General features: G+C 43.4%; 1 protein-coding gene across 8 annotated transcripts in view; it reads left to right on the forward strand.

Moving 5' to 3' along the window:
- Positions 1 to 18,317, forward strand: part of EFCAB13 (EF-hand calcium binding domain 13) — a 114,670-nt gene that overhangs the window by 76,509 nt on the left and 19,844 nt on the right. For 6 of the 8 annotated variants that reach the window (XM_044447181.1, XM_044447183.1, XM_044447182.1 and 3 more), the window contains 10 exons: positions 105 to 215; positions 1,745 to 1,813; positions 2,361 to 2,465; positions 3,318 to 3,386; positions 5,082 to 5,168; positions 8,332 to 8,436; positions 9,475 to 9,543; positions 16,419 to 16,494; positions 16,932 to 17,008; positions 18,067 to 18,210. In XM_044447181.1, the coding sequence (XP_044303116.1) occupies positions 105 to 215; positions 1,745 to 1,813; positions 2,361 to 2,465; positions 3,318 to 3,386; positions 5,082 to 5,168; positions 8,332 to 8,436; positions 9,475 to 9,543; positions 16,419 to 16,494; positions 16,932 to 17,008; positions 18,067 to 18,210 (912 nt within the window). The remainder of the gene's footprint in view (positions 1 to 104; positions 216 to 1,744; positions 1,814 to 2,360; positions 2,466 to 3,317; positions 3,387 to 5,081; positions 5,169 to 8,331; positions 8,437 to 9,474; positions 9,544 to 16,418; positions 16,495 to 16,931; positions 17,009 to 18,066; positions 18,211 to 18,317) is intronic. The other 2 variants (XM_044447180.1, XM_044447184.1) reach the window with 2 other exon arrangements.

An 18,317-nucleotide genomic window follows, 5' to 3' on the forward strand; every position in this document is an offset into this window, starting at 1 on the left:
AATATAATAGCTTTGACTGTAAACCAGCATTCCCCAAATGGTTCAATAGTCTTTGTCTAGCTGAAATCTTCATCTACCATGTCAGACTGTGCTTTTCTCCCCAGCTGCAGGAGAGAGGGTTGATATTCAAGAACTAGACAACATCTTGGCCAGTGCAGGCATTCATCTCACCAAAGCAGAACTGCAGGAAGCATTGAAAAACAACCCAGTGGATGGTTAGTGTTAACTTTCCAGGAATTCTGGAAAGTAGTTGAGATTATTTGCAAAATGGGAGGCCTGGCATTCAGCACCAAATAAACACTCCCACACTCACTTAAATGCCACAACCAGAATGTCACATATTCTGTGATGTGTGCATAACAATGAGGATTTGAAAAGTGTAATGCTTTAAAAAGGAATGCATACAATATCCATTTTGTGTAATGGTGGGTGTTTTTCAGTTTGGAATATGTCCTTTTTATGGGTTGTTGTGGATGCAGAACTTGAAGGCGGGAGGTTGTATTTCAAGCCAGAGGAACAGATAGTGGAAAGCAGAGGGTGGAGAGAATGGGAGTGGAATGTGAAGGACTCTTTTCCTCCTCAGTTTCTCATGGGAATGATAATTCTGAAAACATAAGCTAAACTTATCATTAAAAATAAAGTTCAAATAATTAACAATCTTACAGCAACACAAAATTGTATTGCCAGCTATTGGAAAACTATACACAGTATAACTATAACTACAGAATTGCTTTAAAAGATTTGGGATATTACATTGTTAACAGAGATAAGTTAGCTTTTCAGAAATTAAGAAACCAAACCAAGAGATTTATTGTTTATTCCAATAAACATTTGGAATAAAAAAATCTTAATGTACCACCTGCCATGTAAAATGTATACAGCTGGTGGACAGCAATAAAACCAACCAACCAGCCTTCCTTCCTTCCTTTTAATGACATTATTTGTATAGGTCTTGATATGTAGGCAGATTCTGGATCTCTCTATAAATATACAGGTACAAATATGCAATAAAGCAAAACATACTAAGGGATGACCAATGGCCATCAGAAAAAAAATGGCAGCAACGGAAATCATCAGGTGCTGAGGAGAATAAAGAACAGTTTGAACATACTCTGGAGCATCATCTGAGTTGGCAAATGTTTGATTTCTGAAGGAAGGCTGTTCCAAAGCTTGGGTGACACTAGAAAAGAGGTCCTTCCCTGGTTGGCACTAGATAGAGCTCTGCAGGATGTTGCACAACAAGGAGTGCTTAAGATGGTGATCACAACTGCTGAGCAAGATAACAAACATGTGTTCACATTTCTCAGGAGTACTATTTTGTCTTTATTAATACTTAGTCTAACACGTACACAAGCAGCATGTTTCATAAGCTTTTCTATGTAATATTTTCTTACCCAAAGAAACATTATATAGGAAATACTTCCCTCAAACAAAATGGAGGAAGTGTCAATAAAATGCCAGGTAATATGCCTCATGCAGGGAAACCCACAGTCTCTTGAGGAGAGGTCAGTGCCAGACTGTTGATTGGTGCTTCCTCAATTTGGTGCCATATGTGAATTGCAATTCCCATTGATCCAGCACACACAGTTAGTGATTCTGCTCGCTAGAGATGGTGGTGGTTGTAGTCCGACATGTCAGGGTGCGGCTCTAGGCTGGAGAATTGTAACCTCCATCCTTCTCAGCAGCATGGCCTCTGCTTCAGTCTGCTGGGATTTTCTGATCCCAGCTCTTCTTTTTCTCTCAGCTGAAGGGAAGGTGAACCTGGGAGAGTTTATGAAGAGGGTGAGGACAATCCAGCCACACGCTCAGATTGGTAAGTCGAGTTCATAAGCAGGCTGAGGATGCACTGTGAGAGCGGAAGGGGCTACAAGTGTCCAATGTGCATTTCTGCTTGTTTTTGTGTAGTGCCTCCCATTCCTCTCCATGTGAGGCAATGTAAAATGCTGAGGTGGTCAAAGCCAGCTGTGTGAGTGCTTTGGAAAGTGGGCAGAGCACTAAGGCAGCCCTTTGCTTGGCACGCCTTCCTTCCTCCTTTGGATGCTCATAACCCTGTGCGTTGAGAGGGTTGCAGGTATCCTGATTGGATCACACCCTTAAAGAATAATTGGAAACGGAGGCTGCGTATCTTCTCATTCTGCAATCTCTTGATTGAGTTTTCGGAAAGGCCAGTAAAAGGTGCATGCGTGCACCTTGGAAGACACCATATGCCATGGCTACATTCTGTTCCTCTCTCCTGTGGCATTTAGATTTCCTCTCCCTTCCAGTTCTTCCCATCTAAATGAGAGCCAGATTGTTGACTTGTTGTCTTGCCTGTCCCTCTTCGCATCTCTTTTCCCTTTGGCCTCATCACCATTACCAAGAAGAGAAGGTTGCTGTTCAGGACCTAGAATCCATTCTGGCCAGCAAGGGCATCTTTTTGAATGACAAGGAGCTCCAAGAAGCCTTGATGCATGTAGAAGTGAATGGTATGTATTTATTGTTTAAATGTTTAACCCATTTAACCCATCTTTCCACACAATGTGACCCAGAATAGCTAATATGATAAATCTTGAATAAATAATATCATAAATATATCATGAATTGAGCTTGTAGGTGAGGATTTGGTTGCATCAGCCATCATTAACCCCAGGGTACAGCATAAGCAAAAGAGGGCAGACCAGCTGAGACTTGTCAGGTGCTCCAAGGGTTTAACCCTCAGGCAAGAGGATTTGTTTTAGAGGCCAGCCTTGGTAATCTGGCTCTGAAAGGAAGGAAGGGTATTCAGTTTGGATCAGCCTCCAATAAATCACACTTCCTCAATAGCTAGTGTTCTAACCATGCTTGTTTCTTTTGTCAGATTTCTGCAATATGTTTTGTTTGTACTTTTAAGCCAGTCTGATTGGCTCACATTAACTTAATAAAGCTTTTCATTAATAAATGTTATCTGGGTTTGCTTGGAAGGGGCAAGAAAAATATGGCCTTGACAGTATGTTACAGTTATATCTAGTTTGACCCTAACTTTAGGACAAAGCTTAGAGGTGCTGAACTTGTGGGCCTAAGTTACGCGTATGTAGTTTGCTGGAGGATCTGTAAGTCCTCAAATATAAGTCCTTAAAGGTTAAAACCACCAGCAGCTTGAATTTAGTCAGGAAGCTAACTGGAAATTAGTGGAGCTCTCTCAAATTAGTGTGATGTGCTCCAGGTGCCCAGCCAGGGATAACAGTACCAAGTTCTGGATCGACCAGTATTTCCAAACTGTCTTCAGGGGGAGCCAGTGTAAAACCAAAGAGGGATTGTGAGAGCAGCAGGCTGACATTTTGACTTCTTTTTCTTTACAGCGGATGGGACAGTAAACCTCAAGGAGTTTGCCAAGGCAGTTCAAGAGATTCGAGGGTTAGAACCAGCTGGTGAGTTGAGAGAACCTTAAAGCCAACACACACATTTCAGCAGATTTTCTAGAAATGCCAGCAATCAGTCATCGCTGAGTTACCTATTCCCTGAAGAATGTAAGGGCTGGTTTGCACAGGATGTTTTATTATAGAGGCAGGGAACCATTTTTGCTAGAGAGTCATATTAGCCTCAGGCTAAGTCATTGATGGCTTCATGTAGCAGTGGGTGAGGCCAGTACCCAAAGTGGATACTCACATGCATTCTCTGCGTTCTCTGCATTCTCTCTCTCTCTCTCTCTCTCTCTCTCACACACACACACACACACAGTCACAGTCACAGTCACTCCCAGAGTTACCTGCATACATACAAACCCAAGGCACATTCAAACATGTTGCCTCACCTCCTCAGCTCTTCCATGGAGTACTTGTGGTGCATTGTGTGCTTCTCTTTCTGAGCACTGAACAGGGACAAGGGCTTGTCTCCAGTCTGCTGTGAACTGAAGATTAGCTACTGTGGCTATGGAGGGAGGGTGCATCTGGGGAGGGTGACAGGGCCTGAACAGCTGGAGGGGGAATTCCTGCGGGCTAAACCCTGCCTGTGAACCAGAGGCTCCCCATACCTACTTCATGGCATGATCACCACAGGCTCAGGTTGCATCCTTGCCTGCATAGAGGAGGTATTGCAAGCAAAACATTCATGCTGCCCCAGGCATGGTGCTTTTCAGCAGAGACACTACATGGATGAACCTGTCAGATTGGATCTCACTCCATTTCTCATTTCACCAACATCATATTTGCTCCACTCCATTTCTGCATGGGATTGCAGATTTTGTTTTTCAGAAGTCCACAGATTTATGTCATGCCCTTTTTTCTTCTAACATACACAGTTCTGTATGCCCTTAATTTAATATATGCATTTTTGCAAGAACAATCCCAATTTACTGCGTGGGTTTGCAGATTACCTTTGTGTGGATCTTCCCCTATTTTTTATTAGGAAAATGGGCCATATAATTTAGGAAAATGTGAATATCATCATATAGCCAGTTTGAGTTCATGTGTAGTTTTAAAAAGTGCTTTTTTTTTTTTTTTGCCAATCTCAAGAAACCAGACACATTCAGTTGTGAGTCACTGAGTACTGAATAGTCACTCAATTCACATGTATATGTGAACTGGTTCCCAAATATATTGTAGCATATGGGTCTGGTGGGATGTAGAGCATTTCTGGGATATGCAAAACTGAGTGCAGTGAAGAAAGTCAAAAGGAGACTTGGGTCTAAACTAGCTGTGACAGAGCGGGCACTTTAATGTGTTAATACATCTACCCTGTTTATTTGCAGCACAAGTGTCTTATCTTAACATCAAACAGGGCAAGTGAGTGGGGAGAGCTAAGCCACCCCCTCCTCACTCTACCACCCTACATGTGTTTGCTTTGGCGCCATTTCCTTTCAGCTTAGTTAACTTTTGGTATTGGGGCCAGGAGAAAAGTGCAGAGTAGTAAGATGGGGGAGGATTCCGTTCTCTTTATTCACATGCTCCTTCTGAGGTAAAAAAAGAAGAAGAAATTCTATACATGAGTAAACAAACATGGCCACCCCCATCACAGCTAATGACCTCAGTCGAATCTTATTCCCTAATGTAGGATATCAGACATTCTAAGTGGTTTCTGAAAAATCTTCAGGGCCCCATCTCTGCTGTTTTATTTCTCTTTTGCAGTAAATGGGACAATGGGCTTGGACAGTCTGAAGGGAATGGGAACAGACCAGAAGACTCCCCAGATAATAGTAAATGGATGGACAAAAGGTGGTATTGCCTGGGGAACATGGGAAAGGGGAGCGCTGAAGTGGACACTCCTGAAAGAGGAAATCTCATTGAACTGCCCACATAAACAGAGGGGGTGGCCATGTTAGTCTGTTGCAGCACACAGAGAAACAAGATGAACACTGGGGTCAATAACATGGAAGAAGGTGACCTTTCTTGGAGCATGAGTTTCAAGGAAGGAAAGGAGCCTAGACCCCATTTGTGGTGGACCACATAGCTACTGTTTTAATGGGAATTTGGAGAGCCATAATTTAGCCAAATTTGGTGGGAGTTAGAGGATGGGGCTTACAAATGACTTTAAGCACTTCCTATCTGTCTTCCTGCTAGCCAAAATAGCTAAAAAAAGCATGCTGGATGCAGAAAGTGAAGGAGTTGGCAAACTTTATGGAGTCACAGAGTAGAACAAAACTGCATCTAGGATTGCAACAGTCCTTACTGGAATCTGCCGCTTTTCTGTCCATCAGACTTCTTCTTGTACTTGGCCCCCACTTAGGAAACAGCCAAGCTGACAAGGAATCTACACACACTCAAAGAAGTCCAGTCGCACAACTGGCAACCTTCTTCCTTGTTTGCTCTGAAGGACTGAAAGTCGTGTGCATGTCAAGGGCTGCAAGAGGGACACCACTTGTGCAGCATTTGTGCAGGCATGCTTCCTGATGGGTGCCCATGTGGAAGATCAATGCTCTCACCAGGAAGCTGGACTCATGACCACAAGGGTGGGCCAGAATCTAACAGATTCCCACCCTCAAAATGGATTCCTTACACATCCCTAACTGTAGCTATTGGACTGCTGTAAATATCTGTTGGCTCAGTGGTTAGAAATGTTCAAGCAGGGAGCAGATTAGAGCAGGAGGACAGCCTTCAAACAGAATGAGACCAGTGCTGTTACAGATCATACTGAATGTACTAGTGTTTTATATAAAAAAACCAGGCTAAAAGGAAACTTGCTTAGTTCTACCTGACTGCTAGGCAATGTTCCCATTCCACATGCAAACCTTGGACTGCTGTTTACACCCAATGCTCTGAATGCATCCAGGGCTGTGGATAAACTCCTTGTCATGGAGGAGGATCCTGAACCCTTGTCCCCAGGGCAAACTGGCCTCTTGTCCTCAGAAGAAGAAGCTTCAGAGTTAATGGTTCAGGAAGAGGACTCATCTTCAGACAGCATGAAACCCTATCTCCCCAGGAGCCAGTTCTCCAGAAGGACCCTGGGGGCTTTTTCATCTGAGTGCAGAGGAGGTCACATCACCATCTTCACACTCAGAGGAGTCAGGCTATGAGGAAACTAGCCTCCTACAGACCCTCCTGCCTTGTTGCAGTCTAAGATTCTTAAACAGGCAGAACTCTTTTAAGAGATAAAGGTTTAACCACTCTTATTTAAAGCTCAGTCTTGTGCTACTGCTTGTTAAAAACAAACAACCCTGTCCAGCTTCTATTCTCACTTGGGGCTTTCCGTGGTGGTGATCTATTTTTGTCATTCTTCCTTTGTGAAACAGCACCTATTCAGACTTCTGTTCAAGATTGGACCATAGCAATGTCCTACAAGCATACAGAGCATCAGCAGAACATGCAGCTTGAAAAAATACACTCAGCATACTGAGCATATTGAAACAATAACTGCTTTTAAAGAGTGCAAGAACAAATAAATCCTGACCTTGCACCACTGCTATTTCAACACCACTCAGCACTGGGGCAATTCAGAGTAGAAAGCAGCACACAGAGGGTTAAGTCTCTTTCAACACTGCATCTCACCTCTGATCTGAGTCACTCAGCTATGACTGCTTTAAGCTACCACTTAAAAGAAGAAGAAATGGATGATCCAATCAATAAGCTTTTGACATCTCCTCTACTTTAGTTTCAGAATTAATGTCATGCTAATGAACACTGCCTCTAAGCATGTGCAGAACACCTTCTATCCCCCTTGAATAACCACAGCCCTATTTGGTTTCCTGAGCAAGCTTCAATCTCAGTGCCTCTCCCCACACTGCAATCATGCTGTAACTCAAAAAACACCAACTGTTTCTTAAGAAGATACTTTGTCTTGGTTTAATCTGTTTTTCAAGAATATTGGAATATTGGATGAATATACAGGGAGTAAAAGTTTAGCATGACTTATATGCACTGAACAGTGTTTCTAAAAACTTTAATTTATCTCTCTCCTAGATTTGCCTTTTCCTTTGCCATAGGAAACAGTTTTTCAACATTTTCAGGAAAGTTCTGCACCAAGAGATGTTCTCTGTAACCATCAAAAAATGTTCACTTTTGGAAATAGTGGTTTTGGACCACAAGCAGCCATCCCCTGATCCATTGTCTGCATGAGCCAGAGCTCCAACTAGTTTTGCACCCTTCTGCCACTCAGGCTTGCAGAGAGAGTAGTTCTCAGGGTCACAGTGTATTCTAGGGCCCAGAGTGACTCCATTTACCAAGGCAGTTCATTGGTTTCCTATCACAACCTGACCTGGTAGGGTTGTGAGAACTTTGACTTTAGACAGAGCAGCAATGCACAATGACAACTTGTGCATTGTGTGCCTAGCAGGCAGCAAAGGCTGTCATCTGCGTGGGCCAGGTACCCACAAAAGCAAGCACCTTCATTAAATGTTTGCAAGCATGCTTGAGGGGAACACAACCTGCTGTCTGCAGTGTGCTATCTTGAATTTGTGAGCTACCTTCCTCTGCTTCTCCAAGAGATTTACTTTTGGGCAGGGGATGGGAACACAACAGAGATGTCCCAGCAGAGTGTGTGTTCCCTCCAGGAACTGGGAATATTCTTACAGAGGAACTTCCTGTGGGGTAGCAAGGAAGTCAAGATCCTGGGCCCTAGGCAGCCTAGAGACCCAATGGTGTGAGACTAGGCCTAAGGGGAAGGAGCAAGAGCAAAGAATGGTAGTAGGTATGCACAAGCATCTCACTGTACACCCAGAAGGGGTCACACCTTTGAGAGTATCCCAGTGAAATGTTTACAAAGCTTGAGTTACTTGTAAGCATTTAACATGGATTCTTACAAGAACCTCAGAAGGCACATATGGAGTGCTTTCTACCACTGCAGCCTCCCCCATCTTATGGTGCATTTTTGTGGTTTTGGGGAAGTTTGGAAGTTTGCACATTTAACAAACAATTTCTGCCAGCATTTCCATTTCTTTTCCAGAGAGAAGGATTGATATCGACAGCTTGGATGCAGTCCTGGATGAAATGGGGATCCATTTAACTAACAAGCAGCTATATGAAGCATTGAAATATGCTCCAATGGATGGTTAGCTTCTTTGCTCGTTTGTGGCTAGCCATTATGAAACGGAATGCTAGACTAGATAGATCTTGCTCTATTTATTTATGAATGGTGAGGAACATGGGGGTCCACTTGGGCTGCGGCCACATGAGGCCACCTGCTAGAATGATCCTGACAAATCCAGAGTGTGTCCATGCATTGTATATGGTTATGCACAACAATATGGTAATGGTGCCTGAGAGATTCACAATATGAAGGGCCTAGTCACAGGGTAAGTAACCACACTATGGCTAAGGAGGGGATGATTCACCATGGAAGGAACATTTTTGGCAGTATTCCCATGGCAACCTACAAAACCATGGCAAAACCACAAAAATGTTCACAAGGCATATGTCAGAATAGTTGATCCTCATCGATTGTATGACAAAAATGAAAACATTATTTACTTTCTTCTGACTGTATCACTCTGGTCAGCATCCACGTTGCTTGGAAGCCAAATTTATAGATGGAATAAGAAATGGAAGGGTCAGGTTGACAACCAAAGTGCTCCAAATGGTCTTTTTCCACAGAATCCCTTTTTGGCCCCTTTTGCTGCTTCATTGGCAAATTTGAGAATCTGACAAGGCCTCTGAAAGAATTCAGCCCCTGGACTGTCACTCACTGACTCCTATCATACCATCTCAGTTTTGTGAGGGAGTTCACATGGCCTTTTTTTTTTTAAAGCTGATTGTCTCTGGGCCATTTATGCAGATTCATTTGCATTTTTAAAAAATTCAGACAGTAAGGCCTTCAGCCTTCATTCCTGTGCCACTGGGAGTGTGGACCAGTTTGGAGACCAATTAGTGTGTCTCAGGTTGGCATGTTAAGAACATGGTTTCTGCCCAGGAGCTGCCTTATGGACTCTAATGCCCACTTGCACCTGCAGTTTGCATTGACCTCTTGGGTTCCACCCGCCAAAGGAGGGTCATTATCACTCCCACTCCCAAAACCACAGAAATTCACTTAGACCAGACATTGCTTCAGGACGGTTGTGCATTGTTCATGGGCCTTGCTTATTCCTTGCAGCTGATGGTATGGTAGACCTGGAAGCATTTAAGAAAGGTGTAAATACTGTGCTGACGAACCAGCAGAATGGTAAGCAAATCCATATTCTTGAAAGATGGCTGGTAAGACTATAGTTGTATTAAGACTTACTGTAAAAATGCCAAGTCATTATTCTGTGCATTTGTCCACTCTGGTTAATAAGAACAATCAATATAAGATTTGTCCAAAAGTCCAAGGGCCTCACACTGGAGACTAGGAATGTTATCCCAAGGTCCTTAAGACCAAATACAAATTTATGAGGAGTTCCATGTAAGTTTCCCATATTTTCTTCAAAGAAAAGCTGCTGTACGCAAGGGTCAGGAGCTAAGAAAGGATTGATGGGAAGGGGTTTAACACTCTTCATTCCGGCTGCGCTTTGTCTTACATTTCCCCACGTGAAGCTGCTTTTCCTGTCACGGGAAGTGTTCAGTCCCCGCTATATTTTCCCCTGTAGGGATAAAAATAGCTTGAGGTCAGGATTTTGAAAAAGGAAATGGCTGGTAGGAAAATGATTAAGTCCCTTCCTTACCTGCCCTTCTGCCACTCCCTGTTACCACCTTCAGTGTTTTGCTCATCTTTTCAAAATAATCAATAGAGAACTAAACAAATTTTGTGCAATATGTTGCTTATTTGCTGCTCTTTTGGAGCTGCATCTGGAAATGGCTATGAAGCTGCTTACACTGGTTTGGCCTCCCAGACTGGGCTATTCTCAGACTGCCCATCCCAACTTAAATGCTGACTGCTTCGACAAGCTGGAATGAAAGTACACAAAGAATATAGGCTTTAACATTTCCCTGAAGTGAAGAGGGATATCTTGACTTGGGTTTCCCTTACTGTGTGCAGGGCCTAACTAATAAACTTAGGATTTCCCTTCCTAGGTGGGGAGCTCCCTCTGCCTCCCCGTTCTGTTCCTGCCTAAGGTCTGGAAAGCAGGAGTGCTGCCAATTTCTTCTCTATTTCTATCTCCCCCACCCCCTTTTTTATGTCTGGAAACTTGAGCAGCTTTAGGAGGCCCTGTTTCCCTCAAGAGAGGAATGGGCAGTCCAGTGCTGTCCCCAGAAGCCAGAGGCCTGGAGAAGCCACTTTTGGGGCAATTCCCATCAAACACCAAACCTTCACGGGGCTGTGCCTGACTGTGGTGGTGTTACTTCCTCTGTGGCTGCTGGCTGAGCAGCAGGGCCCCAAGAGCATAGACTCAGCATTGCTGGGTGGAATATCTGGCAGGAACTCTGTTCCCCCAAAGTAAGAGAGTGTGTGATCCCAAAGCAGATGGGCAAATTCTGAGATCCCTTCTCAGATTTCCTAATCCACTTCAGATTGAGGGCTCTACCTTTCACCTACCCTTCTGCTGCTGGCCCCAGTAAGTCCAGTCAGAAAGCAAAAAATGGCAGGGAAATCCCACTATTCCCTCTCCCAATTTCTGTGTTGTGGATGGCCTCCCTTTTGGGTAGCAAGCAGGAAAAAGGCAAAAATTTAATTTTTCCCCCTTCATCTACTCTTTTATCTTAGATGTCAAAATGGGAGAGACTGCAACAAAATATTGTTTTTTGCACCCATGATGGCGATAAAAGAAAAGCATCTTCCCTCCTTCCTCCCTAGACATCTTGGTCAGATCTGAGGCAATGGGTGTCTTTCAACCGATAAACCCCAAGATGAGAGGCCTCAGCTCTCCAGAAGACACCACAGTGGCAATAGGCCAGGAAAGACTGCAAAGCAGATAGTTCCAGTTTGGGTCTGAGGCATTGGCTTCAGAGAGAGAGACGGGGAACCTTTCAACAAAGGAAGAAGAGACAAAGCTGAAATCTGCTTGACTTTTTTCAATGGATTTTTAAAATTAAAGGCTAGTAAGGCTCTAGGCATTCCAGAACAGGTTCCTGAAATTAATCTAGCAGATCAGTCTACCACTCCAGAGGCTCCTGAGGTTTTTCCCAGAGCACCCTCTGGTGCATCAGTCATTCCATTTCCAGAAACCTGTTTGGATGCTATAGTATGGAAATTACTATTTCTACGTTCTGTTGTTGCTGTTCTGTACCATCCAATAGCCAAAGCTCTCTGGACAGTTTGCAACAATTGAAAACCTTTAAAATGCAGCATTGTAACTTATCAAATGGACCACATCATTTTGCCAAAGCTGCAGTTTCTGAATTGTCCTCAAAAACTCTCCCACAGTGTATTGAGCAATCTAACTTGGAGGTTACCACAGCATAGATTACGGAACCCAGGTTATCCTTATTCAAGTAGGGCCATAGCTGGATCACCCATGGGTTCTCCATGTCACCAAGCTCAAGTGACAGGGATAGTAGCAAGAACACCCTGAAGCTACAAAACTGTTCCTTCGAGTGGAGTGTATCCCAGACCTCTGGCCTAGCATTCTTAAAGAAAGAGACTGGGATAATTGGGATGTTAGAAAAGGTTGATGGATCCAGCTACTGTCCCAGGTGGAATTAGTCCACTTTGCAAGGAGCGCAACGATTTTGGCTGTACTCAGCACTAATGACCCTTCATTTGTCATTTGTAGGTCTACCAGCTGATCTTTCTTTGCTTGACATTGTAAGCTGTACCTTGGCTGTTGCCTCTTTCAGCAGATATGCTACAGATAGCGGTTTCTGACTAAATCAGAGTGTCAGTGAGGCATCTTACCCTAATAAGCACTACTCTGGGATGGCCTAGTTTAGGATATAATTTTCTACTCTGTGGAAACAGAATGTTAGATTTATCATAAGAAGGTTCCTTTTGGGTATAAGATACCATATCTGCCCATGCAATGCCCAAGTGAGGGAAGAAGAATAATTGAAGTTTTTAAAAATTGGGAAACCAGAGCTTTATTTCCCTAGCTTTCAGTGGCACTATGTAGTTTTCTCTCTTTTTGTTTTCTTGCTGTTACCTCTTACATTCATTCAATAATTATCTTGTTAGTTCGGTCATGTCTGAGCTGTGTTGCCTGGAAAGTAGAAGCTGCTCTGTCATACAAGAAGAACTCATATCTGATTGGGTTGTCTTCTGGTGTGGGTGGGAGAAGCAACCCAGTCTAGAATGCTCTCCATTCTCTGTAGGCAAGCAACCTTCACCACAAGTCCAACATTCTGTTTTAGGGTTCTTGAGTTTGCTTCTTGAGTTTGTAGGGCTAATTTGACTTCTGTGTTGTTCTCCTCTGCCTCATAGAGAGCATTCCACAGCTCAGGAATGGTGCCTCTGATGAGCAGAGCAGCTGAGTCAAGATGGCACTCCCAAGGGTCCAACTCCTAGCACTTCTCTCATTAATTCCCTCTCCTCATTTGACTCACTCTCTTCTTCCTGCTCACTCTACACTCATAAGTGGGCTATGTGATCAGAGATAAGGGAAGAAAACTGCAGCACCTCCAGGTGGCCAACACCTCCCCCACCTTTTGAATATACAGGGCAAGAAGCAGACCAGACCAGCAGTTCAGCTTCTCTAGGAATGCAGGATGCGACAATTTGGAGATATTAGGGGTAGCCTTCCTGTAGCATGGCAGGCTCACAGAGACCTTACTCAGAATCATGCCAGTTGGAGCCGCACACCTATACATCCTTCCCAACTCCCTCTAGCTCCACAGGGCAGGAAGGGCAACAGGACATAATGCAGAAGTCTGAATCAGAGCACTGGGAAAAAAGAGCTGTTTCTTTACTTGTGCTGTCTTTCTGAGGGCAAAAGAACCATCAGGTGTTGATGCTATTCCTATAACTCAAGTAGGTTCCTATGAATCAGTAGCTTTTCTGGTTGTCTCTTCCTTCCTTCAGTTTGGAGAATAAGCCATAGTTGCTAACACAGTGGCCAGACAGAATAGATAACTATGCAACTGAGATGTAGAACCATGGTCCTAGGAATGGCTGATAATCAAGCCCTTTCAAGGGAGCAGACACTTTGAAGATACAATTGATGCCTACCTTGTAGAAATCAAATATAAAAAGGAAGGTACTGTCTATGACTACAAAGGGAAAACGGAGGTACAGAGGATCTTAGCACTCTCTCTCTCTCTCTCTTACAACAAAAGAACTGGCTAATCAATTTTATTCAGGTGGCTCTCATCTCAATGGGCCAGGGGTTTAAATGCAAACAGAAGAACATCATGGTCTTCTTCCAATAGGTTTTATAAGCAGATTAAAAAGACCACCTTGGCATGAGCTGAGAGAGCCAAAGTCCCATTAAAGACATCTACTGGACTTTGCTCAGTCCAAAGGATAATTTATGCTTTCTTTCAGGGATATTCTATTTTTTCAGCCATCCCAGAATACATGTATTTCATTCATGGAAAAGCCAAGACAAACAAAATGGAAAATCCTAAAATTCCTTAAGATATCAATATTCAAACCAAAGAATTTATACCATGGTCCCAGACAGTTGAGGCAGATACTCAGCTTTAGTCCCAAAGAAAAATGAGATATATAAGGAATACTAGATCTCAAGATATTTACTGAAGAAAACTTTCCAGGATGGAAGCACTCAGTTTCATAGTGGTGGTGCTTCATCACTGGTAGAGGGAGTTCCTTTTTGCTCAGTAGATCAGTTTCCAATCAGGGAGAAGCATTGAAAGAAGCTGTACTACCATTACAACAGAAGATGCTAACTACATTGAGCACTCCCATTCAGACTTGCCTCTACTTAAGTCTTACGAAGGTTTGAGTAGTGTGGGATCTGGGGAGTGGGGTTCTTCATATCTTTCTGTTATGTCCCTATATAAGGGCACCATCCAAGCTGAAGTGTGTTGCCAAACTTCAGAGGAGGCTGCCTAGCTTGTACAAGTGCCCACCAGACCTGCCATTCTTCTTCCTGCCATTGATGGGCTCCATCTCCACAGAATGGGCTTGGTCCTTTTGAAGTCCTCACAAATTTCCAAGGGTTACTGGTTGTCCAGGGTGCATAAGAGACGGTTATAGGTCACAATGTCCTGACCTCAAAAGGCATTTTAAAGGTTTTAAGACCTACAAGGTAACCCTTACCCCCAGTCAAGCTGAGGAACAGCTGTCTTGTGGTAAGAACTTAGTATACAGAGCAAGCCTTCTGGGGGTTACTTTATGTGGATCCTCTGGACTGTCAGATTTGAAAGGCAGAGTATTTTTCTAGGAGGGAGATAGGAAGTGGTGGGGGGAGGGGTTCATAGGTAGTTTCAGGAAGAACCAAGTGACCTGCTAGATATCTAGCAACATGCACAACACACACCCCATTTCTGCAGTTACTTAAAGGAAGACTTTGTATTCACAAGAAGTATAACATCATATATAGATAATTAAAATAAGACTGCAATTCTAACCATTAATGTAAAATATATCATTATTTCACTTTCAGAAAGCAAGTATGTGGAGTAAAGCTGCCCCCAAATGGAAATGCACTTTGTCCCTTCTGTTTTGCTACCCCGGTATTTTTGGTAGCGAAACAATAGAATTTGGTAGCAGAGCTGAGAGGAAACAATAGAGTCTTGTCTGCATGGTGCTCTTGGATTCACTGCTGTTCTGTTTAGAATTCTATCTCCCCATGAGGAGGGGGCAAGTTGCTTTGTCACTGTCCTTACAAAGCAGGCAGGAACATTCCATAATTCTGCATTTTAGCACTGCCAGTGCTGTGCAAAGCAGTTTACAACAGGCTGATCAAACTAATGGGGCTTTTAAGCAACACTTCCCCAAGTTGATTGTGCTGCCTACATCAGTCCCATGAAGCTTCTGGATAAGTGAGGGTCACTGGATAGCCTTAGTTGTGGGGTCAGTTGTTTCATCAAAAAGGGAGCAAAGAGCTGAATCGTTCCTTGCTTTACCTTTCCACACAACATTACAAGGCACCTTTCTCCAAGCTTAATGCATTTCCAATACTTGAGGCTAAGCTGGGGAGAAAAGTAGCTGAAGTGATGGAATGAGGTGGATGCATGGATCACAAACATGGCTTCCTTACTACTTCTAGCCTGAGCCAGTGTGGTGTGGTGGTGAGAGTGTCAGGTGAGTGACCTGGGAGAACTGGATTTTAGTCCCACTCAGCCATGAATCTCACTGGGTGACTTTGGGTCAGTCACAGACTCTCAGCCTAAAGCACCACACGGCTTATCCTGCTGCGAGGATAAGACAGAGCTATATAAGCTGCCCAGGAGCTATGTAAACTTTCCTTACATGAGGAAAAAGGTGGGCTATAAATCCAATTTAATAATAACAGCAATGATAGTTTGACTTCATTTGCTGTCACATTGCTAACTTGCTTCAGCCTCCCCTCCTCCGTGCATGTGTGTGTCCTTCTCAATTCACTTCATATTTAATAGGCAATCATCTTCTGCTGCAATAAACAAGTGAGAGCACGTTCCAACTCCCAGTGCAGAGTAGAGCTTCCCTACACAAGGCATTCATTGTCTGCTCATGATCTCTCACTTGTGGAAGTTTGCAGGACCTTTTTATCACATCACCATCCTCTAGGGCCTCTTCTGCGTTTTCCAGCCATTCTGGGGGCTTTTTAGGAAGAGAGGGAAGCCTGGGATTTTCCTAGGTGGCACCATTATTTGGTCCAAAGACCTGATGTATTTTCATGATTCTGCTTCTACAGTGCCAACTTGTGTTGTATACTGGGAAGCTATAGAACAGCAGAGCAGAAAAGCCTCAGGAAGATGCATGAATCCTCCCACAAGGAAAATGTCGGCAGGGGCTGATTATATTCCTCAAGTGGAGAAGCACTTCGTAGTGGCTTCCAGTGAAGGAGTGGCTGGGGACAATAGTATCTAGGAACCTCTAGCAAAGTATTCTAATTCTTTGGGCAAAACTCAGATCCGTTTCAATTTGTTGCATAATCTTTGATCTTATTAAAGCTCAGACATATTATAGGTGGCAGCAATAATGCATGTCTTTGGGGCTTGGCCCAGACCCAAGAAAAGTAATGCTGGGGCTTGAGGGTGTTGCCATTCTTGATCCTTTATGCAGTTTCCTTTTCTCTGCAGGACAATATCCAGATAAAATGTTAGAGTCAAAGATGTTGAAATTGCCCAAGGTACTGGAGAAGCACCGTCCAGTCAGGTCAGTAAGGATCTGCATTGCCAGGTGGGCTTTTGGGGCCTCTCTCCTTTGGAAGAGAATTTGCAGAGGCTACAAGGGATTCTCATTACACAAGCTTCCTTGTTCTGATGCTGGGCTAGATACAGCCTTTTAGCACTTTTTTTAGCCTGCCTAGTCTTCATGTGTAGATCACCTTGTTTAAATGAGCTTCAAGTATTGCCATGTTATAATCAATATTCACTAGGGAAATGTCTAATTTAGGCCAGTGAAGGCAGGAGCGCTCAGGTCAAACATAATATTGAGATAAGGTAAAGGTATACTAGTCCAGCTCCATGCTTTACAAAGGAAAGCCTTCCACACATAACTAAAACTCCATCAGTGAGTAAACAGTCATAGCAGGAAGACTGTGCCCATCAATAAATCAACATTGTGCTTTGTTCTTTCTTTCCTATTGACAGATTTTTCTCTTCTGTATCTCCCTGTGACATGATCAGACTCGATACAGCAAAGAACCTTAGTAAGCCACAGATGGAAGGTAAATTTCCTGTGTGCAAATCATATAATGGCTGTATCTTTCTGCAGCCCTGGACACAGCCTGCTGTGATATAGCTGTAAGCCACTGTAGATTCTTCTCTACAGTATATTACCAACCAAAATGGGTAGAACTGAGCCTGCTGGTTCTGCAATGAAAACTTGGGGTGGGGGCAAGGGCAGGGCAAGGCAGGGCAGGGGCAGAGAGCAGGGAACGCCTAAGGCTCTTCCAAACATAACTTCAAGAAATTATTGATGGCAGTAGTAAGGCTGCAGTGTCAAGAAGACAGAAAACACCTAATTAAAGCAGTCCTAACTATTATGAACTTCATAGCCATGGATGCTGTTTTGGATGTGATCATAGTTATGTGCATACTGGCATGCGCTTGGAACTTAGACAACCCTTTTGCCTTCTGCTGGCCATGTGATTTTCAGGTGATCTGTGCTCTAAATCAGCCGGCCAGTCACTTGTCATAGTGTTGTGATGCCTGGGAAGAGCTCTAGCAGATTTTAGGGAAATTATGGTCAATATCCTTACAAAACAGTTTTTAGAATTTCCTGGAGCAAGGGGCCATGTCAGTCCAGGAGCACAACCTAGGAAAAGTTATTAATGAGTAAAGCTCCTCCGAGAATATACAGGGGGTGCCAAAAATGTATACACATTTTAAGAGATGTTATCTATGCATTACTTTTCGAAGTTGAATTGAATTACGATAGCAATGTGTAGTGTGACATTCGCTCAAAAGATGGCGTTAATCAAATGAATGTGACAATTTTTAATACAGTTTTTTTTCCTTTCTTAAAATGTGTATACATTTTGTTTTGTTTTGTTTTTGCACCCTCTGTATATTCACTGATAATGATTGCCTTTGTGCTAAGCATAGAGTAACATGGAGGAAGCACAGGATTAGGAATGCAAATGGGGGCATGGGGCATTTAAAGGAGGAATTGGGTGGACAGGTGTTTAATTCGTCTTTCTCCTATTGATTCTCTCTCAGAATAAACCAATCTTGGGTTCCCCCTTGCATCTCACCTCCTTTCCCACACCATTTCTTTGTACAGCATTTCGCAATGCCTATGACACCTTCAACAAGGACCTGGATGGCAACATAGATCTTACAGCCCTAGAGACCACTGCCCATAATTTGGGAATTAGCTTAACTGAAGAAGAAGCCTTGGATGAGCTGCTGTATGCTGACATAGATGGTGAATGCATTCTCTCTCTCTTTCTCTCTCATACACACACACACACACACACACACACACACATGCAATCCCTATGGAAATGGGTGACAATTCCAAATCCTCAGTTT

The sequence above is a fragment of the Varanus komodoensis genome, unplaced genomic scaffold (genome assembly GCF_004798865.1).
Source record: "Varanus komodoensis strain SLA01 unplaced genomic scaffold, ASM479886v1 scaffold50, whole genome shotgun sequence".
In the NCBI taxonomy this organism is placed as follows: Eukaryota; Metazoa; Chordata; class Lepidosauria; order Squamata; family Varanidae; genus Varanus; species Varanus komodoensis.